At 40.4% G+C, this 16,796-nt stretch overlaps 1 protein-coding gene across 1 annotated transcript in view; it reads right to left on the reverse strand.

Annotated features, from left to right (window-relative positions):
* Positions 1-16,796, reverse strand: part of LOC115133545 (adhesion G protein-coupled receptor L3-like) — a 267,932-nt gene that overhangs the window by 3,893 nt on the left and 247,243 nt on the right. The window contains 3 exon segments of the mRNA XM_065021894.1: positions 9,453-9,549; positions 11,169-11,294; positions 11,595-11,763. Coding sequence (XP_064877966.1) covers positions 9,453-9,549; positions 11,169-11,294; positions 11,595-11,763 — 392 coding nt within the window.

The following is a 16,796-nucleotide window of genomic DNA, read 5'->3' on the forward strand; positions in this document are numbered from 1 at the left end:
ATCTAGTGCGGGGCAACTTCCTGCAAATCAACAGCAAATCAACAAAAACGGCATTTAAATCCGCCACAATGTGGGCAATGGAGATGGTGCAAATTGGGAAGAGCCAATAGTAGCAGTCTTGATAGATTTGAATGTGGTTGTTGAGATCTGTAAGCATGATGTCATACTGCTGAGTCTACCTTTCAGAAAGCGGCATCTTAAATTGAGTTGGCTATGGAATAACATAGAAAGACATAGAAAGAAATGTCATGGTAAACTTACAGACTTTGCAATGGTAAATATACTGTAGACCATAGAGCAGGGTTTCCCAAATGCAGTCCTGGGGACCCAAATGGGTGCACATTTGAGCTTTTTGCCCCTAGCACTACACAGCAAATAACAATCCATCACCAAGCTTTGATTATTTCAACCAGCTGTGGAGTGCTAGGGCAAAACAACAAAACGTGCTCCCCTCAGGCGTCCCCAGGACCGCGTTTGGGAAACACTGCCATAGAGGGTACGGCGATGAGGGTAAACTTGACAATTATACATTAGGAAAGGACTTTCTGTTCTCTCATGCAGAGAAAGTTATGGATTCCCGATTGTAATTTTTTTTACGGAGATGTCAACATTCAGCCAGCCTCACACAAGGTCATCAGGCTAGTTTAAACGTGTCTAAAGATAAGCCTCTTCCTCTACCTTTTTTTTTGCAGTTAAAATATTCATGTACAACGTTAAACTATGCTGGTGATGACCGAGTTCCAAGATTGGCCGACATCTGAGATGAATCCGATATCTGAGGACCATGAGCACGTCGGCTACTTTGGCCATTTTAATCTTAAATTATGGGATTACAATTATGTCAACCATAAGTGACAATGACATCTTATGATATCAAATGGATGCACCTTGGGCTGGTCATTTTGAAGAGCATATTAAGATCTTTCAAAGCATCTCCTTTGTGAATATAGTTGACGGATATTCTCCAGAAGAGGTTAATCATTTCGGAGGAACGTCTGACACTTTGAACAGTTCATTGAACATTGTTCAATGAACAATAGTATTCACACATGAATTTAGATTGACTCGCACATTTCTATTTTGTCAGAGGAAGACCTGTGTTTTTGAAATTGGATTTCTACTTCCAAATAAGATGACTGTATTCTCATTCCCCTTCGTCAGCATAGAGTGAAAAGAAAGTAAAGCTAAGGTCAATTACATTTGGTAAGCAATGTTTAGTTTGACTCCCATACTTGTCTCTCTGTAGGGCACTTTTAGGGACAGCATGAGGAAAAGGAAAGACAAAGAAAAAACACAAGTAAGCATAACAGTGACAGGTAGAAGAGACGTGCACACAGGGTTGATGATGCTTCCAGAAATGACCTCCCGTGCGTCATGTCACCATGGATACTTGGTAAACCTTTCTAAGAAACTATGATCACAGTATATTCAAAGGTGGGGGGGGGGGGAATGAGTTGACATATATGATGTATTAATCTTGCTATAACATGTTATACAATTGCCAACAAGCACATGCCCCCATCACTCGTAGATGTGTTTTGCATAGACCTTTGCATAGACGTTGTAGTGGCTGTTAAGATCAAACCAAACCAAGGATTACAGTTTCTGTTCTCTTGGCCCATAGACTACTTCCCAGGTGAGCAACCACCTGACCAAAAGTTGTAAAATCCTAAATGTCCCCTTTAACTTTACAGCTCAGGTGTAAAAAAAAAAAATCACACCTACATGTATTTCCTGTGGTAACATTTGGGCAAAACCGTTATATTCAACTGACATGCACCAAGTCACGATAGACTTGTAGAATGTGTAAGATATGAGCAAGATTTTAACAAATGGATTAGTTCACATGCATCACTTTATTGATATTGTCATAATGATCCAGTGAGTACTATGTGAGTACCACGGTATGTAGTACTATTGAGTACTACTGTACGTAGTACTATTGAGTACTATTTTGGATTGGTTAAACTCATTCATACAGTATAGTCTCTGCTGGAGTTACCGATCTGATTAAATAAAATTGAGTCCCATTTTCAGATGTGACACATTTGAAGTACTTTTAATATAATGGGCAGCAAGAATGTATTGTCTTGTCGTAGCGCCTTGATGTTGTTTTTTTGTTGGTTGTACAAACAGACTTCTTTACAGAGTTTGAGGCACATAAGTACCAATGCAATACTGGCCATTTACATCATTGAGAATGTTCAGTCGGATTATATATAGAGTCATAAACATTCCAACATTATAACATCATGTTGTCTTATTGGAACGGGGGCCCAGAGGCAGAACAGTTATGTTGTTTATACTAGTTCATCAGTAGCTCAACTTTGTATTTTTCATATTAGAATCATAGATTGGGAGGACTAACAGAAAGCTCATTTAACCAACTACCAGCAACACTTAGAAGTTAACAGACATAGGAATGTAGACGCACAGGACAACAGTGCAGGAAAAACCTTAACAAGTGACTGGTGGTGTGTTCGGCTCCCAATAGGCGCACCGACGTCCCTTCCCAATTGTTTTGTGTTTGTCGCACCATTTCCCCACACTGAATTATGCATGCAGGCACATGAATACGTTTGGAGTGTGACAAAATGATCCCCAAATGGGAAACCACCATACACCCCCTCCCACCAAAAGCATCCAGCGGGGGGAGAGAAAAAAAACAAGAAAAGGTGATAAAGCATTTTTGTTGTTGTAGCAAACAAGTAAGCTCTAGCGACATTCTAGCGACATTTTTTGAAGGAATGAAAAGAAGGCTAGCACACCTTGCATGTTGTACATGCCCACTGACGGGTTGTTATAGACGGCCGAATCCCCGAGCAATGTGTTATAGGGATTGTTAGTGCCATGGGGACGGAGGAGAGCGTTAGTTATAAGATGGTTAGCCATAGCCCCTGGAGCAGCCAGATAGAGACAGAGGGAGGGAGAGAGAGATGAGACAGAGGGAGAAAGAAAAAAGAGAGACATGTCAGTCAGGCAGATGCAGCCGAGGCAATGGCAGCAATAAACATTCACACGATCATTAGGGCGAGTTGATAAACAGTTGGGCTACAGACGTGGCAAAGCTTGAAACAGGCTGACATGACCATGGTTTATCAAGACGGCAGCAGTGAGGTAGGTCATTAATGGGTTTTTTCTTTTTTCTTAATGGGATAAATGGACATTTAGCATTGTTAGCTTTGGTGTGCTCACATTCAAGACAGGATCAGCTGAGTGTGCAACAGTACAGTACGTTTAAGCATAGACCCATTCAAAGACATGACACTTCAGTAACGGACCTGAACACAACATGATCCAATCACCACCGCTGACAGATTAAGACATGTTAATACAAAAGTAGACCAGGTTTTTCTACTTTACTCTAATTTGATTTGAATACGCTATGAAAGCTTTTGGCAGGTACCATTTCAAGGTTACTGTATTACGTTGTGTAAATGTTCTAGATCTCCCATGCATTTTGTCCAGTGAAATTCTTTGCATTCAACTTTCCCGCAAAGAAACACCCTTAAATGAAACATCCTCATGGATGGTAGGCCCAGTTACAACGCTCATTGTAAGTCCCTTCGCACTATACCGGCTCTTTATGCTTGACTGCCTTTGAACATAACCAGAGGTTTCTGATTCTATTTGTCCAAATGTCACCCCTGGACTATGTGGCAGTGACTGATGTCTTGGTCTGTGTGACTAATCTGCTCCCAGATCAATTCTAAATAAACTTTTTGACTTTGAGCAATGTAACTAACTGTAGCTAGACAATAAGAATATTTATATGAAGTAGCAGGAGGTAGTGTAGTTTGGATGTGGGTTGGATTCTGCACAGCCGTTAGTGAGGAACAACTGACTGACTTTTGTTTGGGGGGGGAATTGCTTCATTTTGTGAAATATTGAGAGTTACGGTATCCAGTTGCGAACATATCTGCAATAAGCTACTGTTTATATGTTATGTTCGCAAACGCCTAAGAGTTTTCTCTCTTCAGATTCAGAGCACATATCCAGATCCTAACATGTGCTCTGTGACATGCCCGATTCGACTGTGCAGTGTACCAATACCAGAGTGCGTAAATATCTTCGGAAAACATCTTTCATCTGAGGTGGAAATGCACGCCAATTAGTTCTGCCGACGCAGTATCCTACACTGTTCTCTTGCAGTGCTCTGAATCTGTCAGAGTGAGGAAGAGAGAGAGAGAGAGAGAGAGAGGGAAAGAAAGAAAGCAGGGGAGATAAACCACTTCTCTAACGACATATGACTCTCGTTCTTTGACAAACAGTTTCGAGGAATGACTGTCTCAATTACACATCTGAAAACGAACCGCAACCAACTCCGAATGGAGAGGTATACGTAGGACTTAAGGAAATGGCAGGAGTTGGATGATGTATGACTAATTATGATAGCTAACGTTGAGGATTGAGCACAGCTCTGTTACGCATCCGGTACTAAGTGCATCACGCACTGCTCTAATGATGACATGTTGGGAATGGGCTAACACTTACAGTATGTGTTATGTGTTGTATGCTAATTGGCCAGCAAGGGCATGATGGGAATGATACGGAGGAGATATATCGGTGCTATTGTCTTACTACATTTATTAATGACTAGAACTATAATCTACATCAGGTTCCTGCTGGTTTTTTTTCTACTCCTCTGAGCGTACAGGGAACAAAAAGAGCCGGCATCATAAGTGCCTGAAAGACAACCTTAAGCTTCAAACACATCTTTAAGTCCAGTTGAATATCAGTTATCCAGTTGAATAACTTCACGAAGATAGTTTCAACAGGCGATCTTTCTATGAATGCATCATTGCCAGAGTATCTTATCTATCCCAGTGGTCATTTCAATTAAAATGGTAAAAATGAAACAAACAAAAATCCTCTTAGCAAAGAGCAATTTCTCAAGCAAGAATTTTTCCTGGCCTGTCTGGGAGTGGTCTGAGTAGGGAGGGGAACACTAAAAACGAGCTGTTATTGGCAGAGAGGTTTGGAACTGTCTTTCTTATTGATCTGTAACTAATTTACCGCCTGGTGCATCCCACCAAATCAGGCTAAAATTTCAGACGGTCTTAGACAAAAAAGGGCATGATCATCATTTTCACAATTTCACAATTTATTTGTATTCTGAGCGGTAGAGCTTGGCCTGCATTTTGACTGTGATCTCAGCAGAGAAAAGGTTGGTGACCATGTTGATGCACCGAAGCAAAATCATGATTTACTCAAGCAAATTCCTTTTTTAGACATAATTTACATATGTTGTTTGATGTGTCAATTAACATGGACATTTCCATTAGGTTATTGCTTCTGTTTGATATAATGACTATGTGCTCCTTTCTTGTTGCTGTTGGTTCTCTAATTACGAAGCCTTCCAAAAATACCAGCCTCTTTTGATATGATAAACAGCTCCTCCCCACCCCCAGGCTGCTCGCCCACTTGTGTCTGTGTTTGATAAATTGGACCATTTCCAAACCGTACCGATTGTGTAGCAATAATCGTGAATGTGGGGATAAATTAAACATGTGAGGCTATCAAGATGATTGCACGCTTCCCTCTCGAGAGGAGAGAAGTATGGAGTCAGCTGCAGTTATGTAGAGACTATGAGGCGGGGTACTGAATACCGATTCAAAAAGGACTAGCAGGGAGAGAGGCATGCTCATACACATCATTCCATAATAACATTGCTGAGAAGAGCAAGGGGGAGGTGGGATTCTATTCCCATCTGTTTGTGATGCTTTTGACGCTTCAGAAAATGATGCGTTATCCTGTGCCAGACGGAAAATGCATCCGGGCAGACTTTGTGTTTATTCGAACACTTCATACATCAGACCCGATGCGTTTCAACGCCTCGAGCGAAAACGTGTTAATTAATTTACTCCTCTCTTCCTGGTCTTCATGATAGATCTATGGCAGTGTCTTCTGGGCCTGTCCACCCCACCGCGCCCCAACCCTTTCTTTCTCTCTCTCTCTCTCGCTCTCTACCCCTCCCTCCCTCTGCTAAAAGAGAATGTCTTGGGATGGCGCTCGTTGCGGAGTGCCTAATTATTGAGACGGCCACACTTCCTTTCGCCGTCTAACATCAATCCGTCATCATAACTGGGCATTAGTGTCTGAGGGCAAGGGAGCGACGAGCAGATTTAGAGAGTGAGGTAGCGACATGGACTCAACCCCTCCATCAAGGGACCCCGCGACTGGAGAGGAGTCATCCCTGAGAAATGTCAGGGTGGTGGCATCATCATCTAGTGCAGATAGGATCTAGGAACCTATGATAGATGAGCACTTGACAAGTTATTCATTTGGACAGCCATCCAATATGCTATGATGTATTTCTTTATTCATTAAAAGGAGATCATTTTCACAATATAATGAAATTGGGAGATAAGCCTTTGTTGATGGTTATATATATATATATATATATATATATATTTAGGTGACAATTATGTAAAATAAAGCAATTACTATTACTTTCCTGGTTTCAAACTAGTTTGGTTGACAGTTCTCATGAAGATGTGTAGAACATTAACAAACATGCTCTTGTCTAACTGTTTGTTCGGTTAGGCAAATTACATTATGCTTTAAGCATTTCATATTGACATTTACTTTGGTTCTTGGTTCCATCAGGTGCAAAATTTACCCTTTTCAAATTAATTAAAAGTGTTGTCTTAATTTAATAAATTAACAAAAACTTTGACTGCATTGTCATATTTAAAAGCTTAGCTGTTTTACAAAAGTCAAGGTAATTTAGGAAGGTGTTGAGTGTCTTTTGAGGCCCTTTTATATTTCAAGTAGAAATTGTGCAAAAATATTGGATTTTAAAAGCCTTTTAATATACAGTGGCTTGCCAAAGTATTCACCCCCCTTGGCATTTTTCCTATTTTGTTGCCTTACAACCTGGAATAGATTTTTGGGGGGTTTGTATCTTTTGATTTACACAACATGACTACCACTTTGAAGATGGAAAATATGTTTTATTGTGAAACAAACAAGATAAAAGACAAAAAAACAGGTGAACCTCCATCCCAGGCTCAAATCTCTGGAAGACAAACAGGTTTCCCTCAATAATTTCCCTGTATTTAGCACCATCCAGCATCCCTTCAATTCTGACCAGTTTCCCAGTCCCTGCCGATGAAAAACATTCCCACAGCATGATGCTGCCACCACCATGCTTCACTGTGGTGAAGATGTTCTCGGGGTGATGAGAGGTGTTGGGTTTGTGCCAGACATAGCATTTTCCTTGATGGCATAAAAGCTCAATTTTAGTCTGACAAACACCAAACGTGTTTGCTTATTTTTTCTTTAAGCACTGGCCTTTTTCTGGCCACTTTTCCGTAAAGCCCAGCTCTGTGGAGTGTACAGCTTAAAGTGGTCCTATGGGCAGATACTCCAATCACCGCTGTGGAGCTTTATACAGCTCCTTCAGGGTTATCTTTGGTCTCTTTGTTGCCTCTCTGATTAATGCCCTCCTTACCTGGTCTGTGAGTTTTGGTGGGCGGCCCTCTCTTGGCAGGTTTCTTGTGGTACCATATTCTTTATATTTTTTAATAATGGATTTAATGGTGCTCTGTGGGATCTTCAAAGTTTTGGATATTGTTTTATAACCCAGTCCTGATTTGTACTTCTCCAAAACTTTGTCCCTGACCTGTTTGGAGAGTTCCTTGGTCTTCATTGTGCCGCTTGCTTGGTGGTGCCCCTTTCTTAGTGGTGTGGCAGACTCTGGGGCCTTTCAGAACAGGTGTATATATACTGAGATCATGTGGCAGATCATGTGACACTTAGATTGCACACAGGAGGACTTTATTTATGTAAAGTAATTATGTGACTTCTGAAGGTAATTGGTGGCACCAGATTTTATTTAGGGTCTTCATAGCAAAGGGGGTGAATACATATGCACGCACCACTTTTCAGTTTTTTATCATTTTTTAAATCTTTTTCCATTTCACTTCAGCAATTTGGAATTGTGTATGTCCATAATTGTGTATGTCCATAACATGAAATCCAAATAAAAATCATTTTAAATGACAGGAAAAACGCCAAAGGGAGTGAATACTTCTGTAAGGCACTGTAGACCACATGGACTATTCTATAAATCAGATAAATAAAATAAAAAATGAATGAAAACATACTAAAGAGCCAAAATGCAGCATTTTCTGTGACTTCTAGAAAGATTTTAACCAACTTAACCTCAAAATGTCTCCAAGTTTTCACCATCATTGTAAAGTCATTTCTGAAGAGTATAATTTATTTCATGTTATTATTGATTCATTTTAAGGTAAAAAAACAACCTGTCCCTCATTTGAAGGTTACGTGAATTGAACTTATTTTAATATGGTGAGACTACTCTTTAAAAAAACACACACAAAAACCAGTCAAATCAGCGTAAAACCAGGTGAGTTGGTTTTTACTATTTTCTGACATTTTCTGGTGTTTTGTGAAGGAAAACTGAGCGGGTCGAGCATAACACGTTAACCCTGTTATCCATAGGTAGACAGGCTAGAAATGTTTTAATAAATATTTTTTGGGGGGTGAAGCTTGCATACAATTGTCCCTACCTGTTGCACACAAGCAGCATCCATTGCCCATGTCACAAGGGGGTTTATGACTGATTTAAAATGAAATCGTCAACACGGTCAGTCCTGTTACGGTCAATCCTGTTACTTTATTTGGAATTGAATAGGCACTTACTATAGTCCTTTTTTTATTTAACTTCTTGAGATGGTGTATTTTATTAAGTTGAACATGTCTATGACATAATGTAAAAACTGTGTGAAGTTACACTACTCAAAAAGCTACCTAATTGGTGGAATGACTACCTCATAAAGCTGGTTGAGAGAACACCAAGAGTGCACAAAGCTGTCATCAAGGAAAAGGATGGCTATTTAAAGAATCCAAAATCTAAAATATATTTTGATTTGTTTAACACTTTTTTGGTTACTACATGCTTCCATATGTTATTTCATAGTTTTGATGTCTTCAGTATTATTTTACAATGTAGAAAATAGTCCAAATAAAGAAAAACCCTGGAATGTGTAGGTGTGTCCAAACTTTTGACTGGTACTGTACATATAAATATGAGAAGGTGAGTTGGAGACAAATACTTTTGTTCTGTGCACAAAACACAAAGTGGACCACCTTTTGTCCAGCAACCATGCCACGAGCAAGTGTGAAAACCACCCACACTATGCTGACTTGATGGATAGCATATTTCACTGTCAGGACACTGGATGAGCATTTTGTCCCAGCACTAACACACCTGATTCAAACAATCACGGTCCAGACAGAAGACCATTATTCGTCAATCCAGACAAAAGAAAACGGCGTCTTTGTGCTTTGGCAGAACAAAAGCCGGCATATGCAATTCCTCCCTTCTTCCTTGACATCACACAACCCTGAAAACCTAAAAGTGAGGCTGGTGGGTTGCAGGGCCTTCAAGCATGCGTGGTGACTAACTGACTAATTATTATTACCTCGGTTCAACGACGCTGAGCTGTTGATGTCGCCGGTTATGAAAGATGACTCCGACTGTTTCCTGACTGTGTCGTTCCACATCCGACGGATCCGGCTCTGCAGAGGGGGAACAACACAACTAACACATCAGTGGGGTTTTGTAACGGTAATGTGAATCAGCGCTCAAAGACTAGATGGCCTCCAGCTAGAAAGTACAGCGCCTTTAGAAAGTCACATTTTGTGTCGTTGGATTTCATTGTCATTTTATGTCAACGATCTACACAAACATACTCAAAGTAATGTCCAAGTGGAAGAAAAATTCTCTTTATAAAAAAAAAAGAAGATGAATGAAAAATAAAACACTAATATACCTTGATTAGATAAGTATTCCTTTTTATTCTTCTTTTCAATGTGTCATTTAGGTCATTATTGTAGAGTCAATACAATGTTGTTGATCCATCCTCAGTTTTCTCCCATCACAGCCATTGAACTCTATAGCTGTTTTAAAATCCCCAATGGTCTCATGGTAAAATCCCTGAACAGTTTCCTTCCTGCTCAGTTCAGAAGGATGACTCCATATTTGATGTGTCTGGGTGGTTTAATACATCATCCATAGCATAATTATTAACTAGACTATGCTTAAAGATATAGTCAATGTCAGATGTGTTATTGTTACCCATCTACCAATCACTGCCCTTCTTTGTGAGGCTTACGAAAAGCTCCCTGGTCTTTGTAGTTGAATCTGTGCTTGAAATTAAATTCTTGACTGATGGGGGACAGAGAAGAAAAAAAATGTCAACCCCTATTATTTCAGTGAGTCCATGTAACTTATTATGTGATTTGCTAAGCCAAATGTTACTTCTGAACTCATTTAGGCTTGCCTAAACCAAGGGGGTGAATACTTATGCAACAACTAAATTGTAGTTATTCAATTATTATTAATTTGTACAACAACAAAAAACTACTGACATTATGGAGTATTTTGTGTAGATCAATGACAAAAAGCTACAACGATATCTATTTAAACTTTAAAAACGCAACAAAATGTGAAAGAAGTTCAACATGTACACTTTCTATAGGCACTGTTTTGGGTGGGCGAAGCATTGTTCACTGGCCATATAAACACACACGTCACTCTATCCAAATCTCACTTTCACGCCTTCCAACTTTTATTTTCGAGAGAGAGAACCCTACCATTGTAAGCACCCAGAGCACACCTGTTTACGATGTACTTTGCTAATTACACGTTAATTTAAAAGTCTCAGAGTTGCCGATAAATTACAGCGTGTTTACGAGCGCTTCCATTCACATGCGGTTCACGGGGAAAAAAATAGGGGTCGTGGTAGGTTGTCAATGTGCTGCTGTATGTAATTCAAGGGTTATGGATGCTGAAATCAGTTTTCATCGTGACAGGGGCTGATGGTGTACTGTTGACTATTTGTACTGTGTACTGTTAACTATTAATTAACAATGTACTATTTGATCAAGTAAATACAAATAACATAATAAAATGAATTATCTGGTCTACACCAGGAGGTAGAATCAAGCTTACAAGGTACAAATCTGTCGTTCTGCCCCTGAATAGGCAGTTAACCCACTGTTCCTAGGCCGTCATTGAAAATAAGAATTTGTTCTTAACTGACTTGCCTGGTTAAATAAAGGTAAAATAAATCAAATAAAAAAATCAACAGAATACACTGACAGCTGAAAGAGTTGAGAAGAAAGGCGCCTCCTACCTGTGACCCTGTGGAATAGCGCCCTGGTGGGCGGGAGGCTGAGCTCTTCCCAGAGCCAATGGAACTCTCTACACTCTTGCCACTGCAGCAGTGGGTACGCAGACACTTTCCGTACTCCTTACGCACCTGTGAACCACACACATTCCCATTCAGATGTAGTTAAATAACTACAATACTTTTGATTGTGAGACTTTTTATGATGGTACGGGCAGTGAAATTAGCCTGCTCCCCATCTGAAAGTGCTTTGACCAACTCTTCTTAGTAAGAGGAGCTAAATTGTATCAAGCTTCTCAGAGTAAGAGTGCTGGTTTAGGATCGGTTTTTGCTTTTAGATCCCAATTAATACGATTCCCAGATCAGCACTCCTTCTCTGAGATACTTTCTGAATACGGGCACTGGACCACAAGGTTAGAGGGAAACGCGTACCTTCTTCTGGAGGACACAATGGAAGATGAAGATGAACATGCCCTGCAGGGAGTTAAAGATGGTGAAGAGGTAGGCCATGATGACCGTGCTCTCGTTGACGTACATCAGGCCGAAGGCCCAGGTCAAGCCCAGCAGACAGAGCAAAGCGATGGCCCCAATCACCCACGACCTGGAAACACAACGTCGAGACAATGTCAACATTCCGGACGTCCTCAGAACTGACACAGGAGTACCAAATGAACTCAATGACTTTTAAGTTGCGTGCCCTTACCTTTTGTTGGCTGTAATTTCCTAAAGAAATGAACGTGATTTATGCTCATCACCATACTTACAGCTGGTTAAACTATGAATTGACAGTACAGTCTGAAACTACGTAAATATGTCATTGTCCCATGAAGCTAAAGGTGGAAATGCACAAAGTGTAAAGGTTTTGTTGAAGCTCAATAATAAAGGTCTTCGTCTGGTTCTACATTTCGAGAACAGATGCAGGAAGTGGTGACTGTTCTTAGACTTCCCACTTAGCATTCTGTCAGTAGTACACAACTCAGAAGGAACATCGTGACTAGGTGTTCACTGAAGCACAATGCAAAGAAAGATTTCAAAGCAAACTTTCAGGTTGAAAAAGTACATATTGCAAGAATTAGTTTGCAGACTTCCCCCAATCTATTTGCAACCTTGGTCTGTGAACATAGTGATGAATAATAAAGACAAACACAGGTGGAAATAAAATGCCCACCAGACAGACAAAAGTTCTGGACGAAGGGAAGGCGGGAGGTAGGAGAGAAATGAAGTGGAAAATCGACAGAGGAAACAAATCGACTCGAGATAAAATAAAAAAGGAGTGAAATTGAATTTAATCTTGTTTTTGTCTTTTGTTATCGTCTGCTCCTAGGGGACACCTAGGATTTTTCTCTCGCTCGCCTTCTTTCATGTGTTGCATCCATTACGTGTTTGAAAAGTAACAGACCAATAGACCATAGAAATAGTCTTTAAAAAACTTGAAAATGAGAGACACACTATTATTATCATCTCAGGAGTAGTAGCAGTAGAAAACTCTAGTGAAAAGTCAAGGTAACTCTCCAATATCAAATGAGTACTTGGTGTATAATGAATGTGTAAATAATAGGCGATACAGCCTGTATGACCTCAGGGCTAGCATATAAGGCATAATCACGGTAAGGCAAATTACATGTTAACACAGTATTTTGAATGTGGTGCCCGAGGGTTGTGCCAAAGGCCTTGACAGATAATTAAGCTCTGAATACTTGTGCTAGTATAATCAGAAATACCTGTGCATTCAAAATCAAGGAATTTATGAAAATATAATTACTTTCTTCAAAGCTTAAATTGCACAGTACATGACTGCGTCCCTCGTGACGCACCGGGAGATTTGGTTCTGGGTTCGGAGATGACTTCCAAGAGAAGTGCGCCTACTGTAGGGAATATTGATGTGTGGTACTATGTCTGTATGCATTCCTAACGACTTGACCCGAGAGCGTCACTTAACATTTAGTAAAGGCAGGAGGTGATATCAACATTGCTCATTACTTTGTCGTGAGAAAATGAATGGCTAATGAACGGTGTGTCATAAATATGATGGTCCATTTTACTTACTTGATCTCAGGTTCGTAATCCTCATAGCTGACCGGAATAATCAAAATAAATGAAAAACATCAAATTAAATCAATAATCAAACAAAACACCAAAGCAAATATTAAAAGAAAAATGATTTTGAAAGCTACATGCTTACATTTACACACGTTGACAAAAGTATGTGGACACCTGGTTGTCGAACATCTTATTCAAAATTATGGACATTAATATGGAGTTGTTCCCCCCTTTTTAGCTATAACAGCCTCCACTCTTCTGGGAAGGCTTTCCACTAGATGTTGGAACATTACTGCGGGGACTTGCTTCCATTCAGCCACAAGAGCATTAGTGCGGTCAGGCACTGATGTTGGGCGATTGGGCCTGGCTCGCAGTCGGCATTCCAATTCATCCCAAAGGTGTTAGATGGGGTTGAGGTCAAGGCTCTGCGCAGGCCAGTCAAGTTCTTCCACACCGATCTCAACAACCAATTCCACATGGACCTCGCTTTGTGCACGGGGGCATTGTTATCCTGAAACAGGAAAGGGCCATCCCCAAACTGTTGCCACAAAGTTGGAAGCACATAATCGTCTAGAATCTTGTTGTATGCTGTAGCGTTAAGATTTCCCTTCACTGAAACTAAGGGGTCTAGCCCGAACCATGAAAATCAACCCCAGACCATTATTCCCCCTCCATCAAACTTTACAGTTGGCACTGTGCATTTAGGCAGGTAGCATTCTTCCTGGCATCCGCCAAACCCAGATAGGTCCGTCGGACTGCCAGATAGTGAAGTGATTCTTCACTCCAGAGAACGCATTTCCACTGCTCCAGAGTCCAATGGCAGCGAGCTTTACACCACTTCAGCCGACGCTTGGCATTGCGCATGGTGATATTGTGTGAAATTGATATTGTGTGATATTTCATGAAATTCCCAACGAACAGTTATAGCGCTGACGTTGCTTCCAGAGGCAGTTTGGAACTCGGTAGTGAGTGTTGTAACCGAGGACAGACGATTTTTCAGCGGTCCCATTCTGTGAGCTTGAGTGGCCTACCAGCTCAGCTCTAGCTCTTGTCTATGGAGAACGCATGGCTGTGTGCTCAATTTTATACACCTGTCAGCAACAGGTGTGGCTGAAATAGCCAAATCCACTAATTTGAAGGGGTGTCCACATACTTTTGCATATATAGTGTAGTTAAAGGAGAGAGCTCAGGGGGACTACCACAGACACAGACAAAGACAAACAGGAAATATTTAAAAAATGGCTGATCAAATAAAACACTATACTGATTACATCCAACGTATCTCCAGCCAGAATCCTCTTAATCTCACTCGTATTTTGTGAGTGAGTTGCAGGTGCTAAACCTAATTATCTCGGGCGTTTCCACTCCTCAGTAAATACAGGTGGGTCTCGGCCTCAATCGTAATAAATGGTCCAGGTGCGATGGCAAAAATAAATGTATGAAATTACTGGGGCCAACCATTAAACATCATTTTCCCAGTTCTATCTTAAAGACCTGTTGGGGGAGGCACTTCATCAAGCTGGTTTACCCCTAGACGGTCAGAGAGACGAGGGTGCAGAAAAAAATTAGAAAAAAAAGAGGGAAATATTGACCTGGAACTATGGACATTTTGAAAAAGGGATGGACGACTCGAACAGTGGAAATTGGATAGAGATGCCAGAGGACATAATAAAAGTAGTAGGGAGGACATGAACAGGACATAAATAGAATATTTATCATATCTTTCCTGGTTTTGTATATTTCAACGTAATGAGTACTGGATCTGGACACCGTTGCTTTTCACATCTGCAACTAAGAATTGATGATGATTGTCATTTTCCCGTGAGGGCTGTCTTGGAAGAACATGGTTCAAGGATGCCCCAACAACCAGTATGTCCTCCTGCTTTCACTCTGGAAAAGTTCAAAACATGTACTTTATATGAAGCCTTTCTGCATTGTTATTTAAAAACGTCTTTCAAAAGTGCATAATTTATTCCTGCATTTGATTATTTATTTATTTAAGTTGAGAAACTCTCCTAATTAATCCCGTACCACTTTCAGTCCTACAGACCTGGGCCCATTGCCAAAATAGCTTAAGTAGCTCCCGCTGAGCCAGTGAATACCCTCGCAATGATGCCACTCGAGTGACACGCTCAATGGTTCCACCGCCGCAAAAAGAGCACTTGTGCGCATTCACCGGAAAACGAGGGAAAAGCGTTCATTGTGTTAATAGTCGGGTATAAATATCAAAAATGAAAAGAAGCTGAGGAGTAAAGTGTTCTAATACAACAACCACATTAAATTGGCACCAATTTCCTTTTTAGAAAAGAGACAAAAGAGCCAATTCCGAGAGGTGATATGCATTTCAAAGCTGATAGCAATTGGTCAATTGAGTCGCCTTTCACCTTGGCATAAAAGAGTCTCATTGGCAAGTTGAAAGGAAAGAAGAAATGCTGTGATCTACTCAGCGGGATGCTAATTGTTTAACTAAAGCCATGCATCTGAAAAATGTTAATTACCTGAAATGGTTTACTTCGGATATAAATTTAGAGCATTTGACGCAGGAACAGGATCATTTTTAAAGCAACGATACCATCTTAACTTGCATATTCTTTCAGGGTCTATTGTAGGGGGATTCCTCAACATGTAACGAACTCCTCAATTTATTTGCCATGAGGCATATACAGTACACATATACAGTACATCTACTCCCTGTGCTTTAAACAGTCATGAAAGAGTCGTGTCATGAAAAAGCGCACATTTCTCAGCATCTTGTGGACTGCAGTCATGAACGCTCAGCCATTTCCCAGACATAGGGTTCGACAAAGTTAAGTAAAAGTTTGAGTCAGAGAGGAGAACGGCATCCAATTTGTGCCAAAGGAACAACGAAGCTAAATCTTAGAGTACCAATACCAGTGGGGGCGAAAATACAACGGGTTACGCCAACACAGCACACCACAAACAGATGAGGACTTGCTAAACTACTGCCACATGGGAAAGAGTACTATGTTTAAAGGGAAGGGTAATGGGGTCCACACGCAATACAGTATATGTGAAGACATAATAGTGCAGTCCTCTAGAAATACGTTACATCTTACCAGTGCCATTCCACAATAATGATTCCATCATAATAACGATAGCTACCACGAGGAAGAAAATATGAAAGAAAAAGAATAAGGGGTTAAAAACAAAAATGATTCAATAAGATAGAAAGGGTACCATGCAGTAGTAATCAAAAGAAAAGAAAGTGAGAGAGTGTGAGTGAGTGAGTGAGTGAGTGAGCATGGAACATTCATTACAAAACAAAGCAACGTGATGAAATGAATGAAGTTTAACGTCAAAATATAAAGAGCACAAAATATAAGAGAAAGATCCTACTTAATTACCAACTAGCAGGAGTCGAGACTTAAAAATACTAAAATATCTCCATCAATTTTACATTGTTAGTAGCAGCCCACGTTGTTAGTGGCAGCCCACGTTGTTAGTGGCAGCCCACGTTGTTAGTAGCAGCCCAAATCGTATCGAACCTGATGATTTGGAACTGATGTGCTACAGTCCATTCAAAAGTAACCAAGAGTGTAGCCATATTTTGACAAACTGTCAGGGCAGAGGGGA

The sequence above is a fragment of the Oncorhynchus nerka genome, linkage group LG8 (assembly GCF_034236695.1).
Source record: "Oncorhynchus nerka isolate Pitt River linkage group LG8, Oner_Uvic_2.0, whole genome shotgun sequence".
In the NCBI taxonomy this organism is placed as follows: domain Eukaryota; kingdom Metazoa; phylum Chordata; class Actinopteri; order Salmoniformes; family Salmonidae; genus Oncorhynchus; species Oncorhynchus nerka.